This window comes from Erinaceus europaeus, chromosome 12, assembly GCF_950295315.1.
Source record: "Erinaceus europaeus chromosome 12, mEriEur2.1, whole genome shotgun sequence".
In the NCBI taxonomy this organism is placed as follows: Eukaryota; Metazoa; Chordata; class Mammalia; order Eulipotyphla; family Erinaceidae; genus Erinaceus; species Erinaceus europaeus.
Window position 1 is genome coordinate 14776952 of NC_080173.1, and position 6496 is coordinate 14783447.

General features: G+C 54.4%; 1 protein-coding gene across 4 annotated transcripts in view; it reads left to right on the forward strand.

The window, feature by feature from the left end:
- Positions 1-6496, forward strand: part of TMC8 (transmembrane channel like 8) — an 11205-nt gene extending 4709 nt beyond the window's left edge. For 3 of the 4 annotated variants that reach the window (XM_060202836.1, XM_060202837.1, XM_060202838.1), the window contains 9 exons: positions 113-283; positions 556-695; positions 1309-1432; positions 1767-1864; positions 1981-2164; positions 2288-2418; positions 2500-2658; positions 5593-5671; positions 5902-6496. In XM_060202836.1, the coding sequence (XP_060058819.1) occupies positions 113-283; positions 556-695; positions 1309-1432; positions 1767-1864; positions 1981-2164; positions 2288-2418; positions 2500-2658; positions 5593-5671; positions 5902-6180 (1365 nt within the window). In that variant the 3' untranslated portion in view covers positions 6181-6496. The remainder of the gene's footprint in view (positions 1-112; positions 284-555; positions 696-1308; positions 1433-1766; positions 1865-1980; positions 2165-2287; positions 2419-2499; positions 2659-5592; positions 5672-5901) is intronic. The other variant, XM_060202839.1, reaches the window with a different exon arrangement.

Here is a 6496-nt window from a genome sequence, read left to right on the forward strand (position 1 = left end):
AGAGGCAGGGTCTAGACAAAGCCCGGCCGACGTCACCCCCTAGCTTGCTCAGGTCCTGGCCACCTGTAACCCCCTCCCCGTGCCTGAATAGTCACCCTCCACTTCCCCGCAGGTGGCCCTGGAGGAGGCACGGCGCTCCTTGCTAGTGCAGCAGCTGTCCAGGGCCCAGAAGGCACGCCACCTGTTCAGCTACCTATGGGTCAACATCTTCATCGGGCTCCTGGTGGCCGCCGCCATCACTGCCATCTTCTGGGCCACCAAGTACTCACAGGACTACAAGGAGGTGACGGGAGACTGGCCTGATTTCATTTCATCCTGGCTAGAACTGGGGGGAGGAGATGGGGTGGGCCTATGTGGTGGATCAGAGATGAAGCCCATGTCACAGTCCATGTCACAGCTGGTGCAGACCTGCACTGCCCCCACTCCCACTGCTGTGCGGTCCATGGGAGATAGTCCCCGGGCTTACGGATTTCAAAGTGCACTTTAGGGGACCCTGAGGGTCAGGGGGCTGCTGGGGATCTTCCCCAGGCTCCACTCACCTGCTTGTCCCCACAGGAGTCTCTGTTTGTGCTGCTCCAGTACCTGCCCCCAGGGGTCATCGCCCTGGTTAACTTCCTGGGTCCCCTGCTGTTTGTGTTCCTGGTCCAGTTAGGGAACTACCCCCCAAACACCGAGGTCAACCTCGCCCTTCTCTGGTGAGTGCCACCCTGGGGGGTGACAGTGGGACAGCCTGTGGAGGGCCAGCACCACATAGGGCCTGCCTGCTCCCTGTCCTGGGTCTCACCTGGCATTAAGGGTCCCGAGCAAGGGAAGGCAGGCTGGGCATTTCCAGAGCACAAGGTCTCAGGGGCCCCAGTTCCCTAGTTCCCTCTGTCAGAGCAAGCCAGCAGTCTGGACCAGGACCAGCCACTGCTTTGCCAGAGAGGTGCACCTGCTATTCACGTGCGTGTCTGTCACAGGGCCGCTCACATGCATTGTTTCACTGTTCCAAGCCGACTTTTTTCAGACAGAAGGAGAGAGAGACACTGCACCAACAGAGCTTCCCCTGAGGCCATGGCACTTTCATGTGGTGTTGGGGCTTAAGCCCAGACCAGAAATACAGCAAGGCAGGCACCCAGCTAGATGAACCATCTCTCCAACCCCTGCCTGGGAGTCCTAGTACTCCCAGGGGCTCTGAGGGGACAGATACTGGAGAAGCAGGAGGGACTCAGACTGAACTCTGCATTAGTGGGGGCTGAGCCCAGGAAAGGGGGCCCTCCAGGTAGAGCCCCCCACCACAACACAGTTCCCACCCTCAACCTCCCTCAGGTGTGTGGTGCTGAAGCTGGCCAGCCTGGGGATATTCTCCTTCTCCCTGGGTCAGACCATGCTGTGCATCGGCAGAAACAAGACCAGCTGTGAGTTCTATGGCTATGACGTCTGTGACTATCAGGTGACTGGGGGCTCCCTCAGGCCCTGTCCCTCCTGTCCAACTCCACACCGCTCCACCTCAGACCCCACCAAGCCCCACTCTCCCTTCCATCTCCCTGTCACCCTGTGAGGTGCTGTGAGCAGTCTCCCTTTCCATATCCGTTCTATGTGAGGTACAGCCTAGGCTGGGGGCAGGCGGCCACAACCCATCTCCTCCTCTCCAGTATAACTTAGCTACTGCAGCTGACTCCAGGTGGGCCTCCTGCACCAGAGAAACCCCCAGGAGGTGGGTGGGATGGGGTGGGATGGGGAGAACACCAGGGATCATGAGTAGTAACCCCCCCTTCCTGCTGCAGTGCTGGGAGAACTCTGTGGGGGAAGAGCTTTACAAACTGAGCACCTTCAACTTCCTCCTCACCGTGGCCTTCACCTTCCTGGTCACCCTGCCTAGGAGGTGAGCCGTCGGGTGGGTGTCACGGGCCACAGTGAAGCCCACGCAGTTCTCTGCACGGGTGGCCACGTGGGTGAGGGTCTGTGGCCATGGCCGACGTGACCCCCTTCCACCTCCAGGCTGCTGGTGGAGCGGTTCTCAGGCCGGTTCTGGGTCTGGCTGGACCGAGAGGAGTTCCTGGTGCCCACGAACGTGCTGGACATTGTGGCAGGACAGACGGTCACATGGATGGGCCTCTTCTACTGCCCCCTGCTGCCTCTGTTCAATAGCGTCTTCATCTTCCTCACCTTCTACCTGAAGAAGGTGAGTTTCCGGGGCTGGGAAGCCTGAGTCCCCATCAGCAGAGCTGATCCTGCCGCCCTCCAGGTGCCCTTCCCTGGGCACCACCCACATGCTGAGCACCCCGTCGTCTTGCCCGCTCCCCAGTACACCCTCCTGCGCAACTCCAGAGCGTCTGCAAGGCGGTTCCGTGCGTCCAGCTCCACCTTCTTCTTCCAGCTGGTGCTCCTCCTTGGCCTGCTCCTGGCCGCTGTTCCCCTGGGCTACGTGGTCAGCCGGTGAGACACTGGTGGGGGCAGGAGGGAGGCCAGCTCTCACCCTGGGCCTGACACCCGCTCCCTCTGGCCATGTCTCCTTAGCATCCATTCTTCCTGGAACTGTGGCCTCTTCACCAACTACTCAGCACCCTGGGAGGTGGTCCCGGAGCTGGTGGCCCTGCGACTCCCGCCTACTGGCCAGCGTGTCCTGCATTACCTCGGTTCCCATGCTTTCAGCTTCCCCCTCCTCATCCTGCTCAGGTGCCTCTCAAGGACGGGTCCTTCCTCCCACGGGCAGCCCCCCAGTTAGCTCTCGGGATCTAGGGGTCCCGCAAGGAGAGCATTAGGAGGCAAGGGCCAGGGGTGAGAACGTGTCCTCAGGGTTCCTCCCTGCTAGCTAGCACCTTACCTGAGCAGATTCCGGGCGCAGGTGCCCTCCCAACCCAATCCCCACAGCTGGTCATTGCTCTAGTTGTCATGTAGGGAAGGGAGGGGTCTCGGGGCCATGGAAGGAGGAGGAGAAGGAGAGAGAAAAGCCATCTGCTGGCACAGACTGACAGGGAGCTGGAGGGAGGTGTTACAGCCTGGATTTTTCCTGGGCTTTCATACCTGAGCAATTCCACCACTGCAGATAGACTATTTTATTTTATTTAAAGTTTTTTTATTATATTTATTTGTTAGATAGGGACATCCAGAAATTGAGAGGGGAGGGAGATAGAGAGGAAGACAGAAAGACACCTGCAACATCGCTTCACCACTTGTAGAGATTTCCCCTCTGCAGGTCGGGACTGGGGCTCAAACCCAGGTCCTTGCATGTTGTAATATGTGCGCTCGACCAGGACTGCCACCACCTGACCCCGGCCAGACTCTTTATTTTAGATAGAGTGTAAGAGAAGGAGAGGGAGAGAGACAAAGAGACCAAGAGGAGAGACACCACAGCACTACACTACCACTCATGAAGCTTCACTGTGCAGCTCCCCCTGTGTGGGCCAGGGGCTCTAGCCCAGGTCCTCGAGCATAATAAACTGTGCGCTCTCCTGGCCCCTCCTGAGGCCTGTTTTTTTTTTTGTCTCCAGGGTTATTGCTGGGGCTCAGTGACTGCATCATGAATCCATTGCTCTTGGAGGCTATTTTTCTCCCTTTCGTTGCCCTTGTTATTGTAGCTTTGTTGTGGTCATTACTGTTGTTGTTGATGTCATTTGCTGGAGAGAGGAGGGGAAGACAGAGAGGAGGAGAGAAAGATAGACACCTGCAGACCTGCTTCACCGCCTGTGAAGCGACTCCCCTGCAGGTGGGGAGCCGGGGGCTCGAACCGAGATCTTTACTCTGGTCCTTGCGCTTTGCACCAGGTGCGCCCAACCCGCTGCACTACCGCCCGACCCCCCTGAGACCTGTTTTTTAAGAAGAAAGGTCTGGACCAAAGATAGCTCTCCTGGACAGTCGGCTGCTTTACCGTGGCACAAGGCCTGGTCCCCACTACGTTGGAAGAAGCATTGTGCTATGTCCTCTCTTTCTCTCTCTCTCTTTCCCTGCCTCTTTGCCTTTTCTGTCTCTCTAGAAAAATAAAGAAGGGGGGCACACCATAGCGCACCAGGTTAAGTGCACATAGAACAAAGTACAAGGATCCAGGTTCGAGCCCCAGCTACCCACCTGCAGAGGAATCACTTCACAAGTGGTGAAGCAGGACTGCAGGTGTCTGACTTTCTCTCCCCTTCTTCCCCTCTCTGTTTCCCCCTCCTCTCTCAATTTCTCTTTGTCCTAGCCCCAAAAATAGAAAAAAAAAAAAATGGCTGCAGGAGCAGTGGATTCCTAGTGCAGGCACTGAGCCCCAGAGATAACTCTGAAGGAGAAAAAAAAAAAGAAAGAAAGAAAAAAAGAAAGAAAGAGGAAAAGAGAGGAAGTAAGGGGGAGAGAGAAGGGAAAGGTGTTATGTGTACCAGAGTGGTCTCCTGACACTCTCCCACTCTCGTATGACATTTTCACATATAAAATAAATATAGCAGGCCAGGGAGATAGCATAACGGTTATGCAAAGAGACTCTGATGCCTGAGGCTCCTGAAGTCCCAGGGTCAATCTCCCTCACCATCATAAGCCAGAACTGAGCAGTGCTGTGGTAAAACAGAGAGAGAGAAAGAGGTATCATTAAAGAAAAGAAAGTGGAACTTGAGTGTTGTAGCCTGGGAGATGGTGCAATGACTAGAGCACTAGACTTAAACATAAGGTCCCTTGGCATCACATAGGCCAGATGATGCTCTGGTATTCTCTCTTGCTCTCTCACTCTCAATTTCTCTTTCCCCCCATGTTAAAAAAAAAAACAAACTGGGAGTTGGGCGGTAGCGCAGCGGGTTAAGTGCATGTGGCGCGAAGCGAAAGGACCAGTGTAAGGATCCCAGTTCGAGCCCCCAGCTCCCCACCTGCAGGGGAGTCACTTCACAAGTGGTGAAGTAGGTCTGCAGGTGTCTGTCTTTCTCTCCTTCTCTGTCTTCTCCTCTCTCCATTTCTCTCTGTCCTATCTAACAATGACGACAACTATAATAACTACAACAACAATAAGACAACAAGGGCAACAAAAGGGAAAATAAATAAATAAATAAAATTTTAACCTCATTTATATAAAAAAAGAATTCTTCTATTAAAAAAACTAAAAAATAATAAAAGAAGAAAGAAAGAAAAGAAAGATATAGCAGTGCAAGGACAGGAAGATAGCATAAAAATAGTGCACAGAATTTGCATTCCAAAGGTCCCAGGTTGGATCCTCAGCACCACCAGTAGCCAGAGTTGAACAGTGCTCTGTTCAAAGAAAACAAAACCCAAAACAACTGGGTTTTGCAGACTGGGGAGATAGCTCAGCACGTAGAGCAAAGACATGTAAGTGCCTGTGTCCTATCCCTACCTCCGTGCATCTGATGGAGCTATGCTATGGTCTCTCTCTCATAAAAACAAATCTTTATTTTTTTAAAATTATTTATTGGACAGAGACAGCCAGAAGTTGAGAGGAAAGGGGGAGATAGAGAGGGAGAGACAGAGAGACACCTACAGCCCTGCTTCACCACTCGTGGAGCTTTTCCTCTGCAGATGGGGACCCGGGGCTCGAACCCCAGTCCTTGCACACTAAGTGGCGTGTGTAGGGAAGAACTAAGAACCTGGCTACTGCCACTCAAGAAGTGACAGCCCAGTGCCCCTGTCCATCCACAGCCTTGTCCTGACGGTGTGTGTCTCGCAGTCCCAGGCCAACACCAGGGCCATCCAGGGGCTCCGGAAGCAGCTGCTGTGGGTGAGTGTCTGCTGTGCCGGGGAGATAGAGGCCTGGAGCCACACTCACAAAAAGGGGTTGAACCTGGAGACAGGCTCTTAAGAGGACTGTGACTCTTGGCTGATGGCAGGGACTCTGAAGGGGAAGAGAGCCAAGGAGGTGGGGCTCAGCACCTTCGAGCCACCCCCACTAGACTGGCTGCTGTCTCTAGGGTCCACTTGCCTGTAACCCACCTCTGATGTCCCTTGCAGCAGGTCCAGGAGAAGTGGCATCTAGTGGAAGACCTGTCACGGTTGCTGCCTGAACCGTTTGCTGGTGGTTCTGTTGGGTCAGAGTCCCCTCGCTCCAGAGCTTCTCGACCGAGATCCTTCTGCCCCGGATTCCCATGTCCAGGCTCCCCAGGCCCCAGGCCCCCCAGGCCTCCACACTCCCTTACAGAGCCCCCTGAACTGTACTCTCCCAGCCTCGGTCAACGTGAAACCCCAGGCCCAACCTGCAGATTCCGATTTCCCAGTGAGTCTGAGCCGTAACACCCACACCCACTGCCTCCACCCAGAGTCTCTCCAGGGCCCCCTTACTCCTTCCTGTTCCCTGGGGACCACCATTCCTCTCAATGGTGACTTCAGCAGGGTCACCAAATGAGGATACACACACCCAGGGGCAACAGGGAGAAAATACGGGAATATGGGACTGTGTATTTATATTTTTTATCTCATTTCTTTAATATTTGTATTTCTTTTTAGTGTCATAGAAGATGTGTGCTATATTGGTGTAGTACATTAGAATGTGTCTGCAATTGTTACTACACACCCCTTGGGAGTTCTCAGAAACATTCGCTGTGGGATA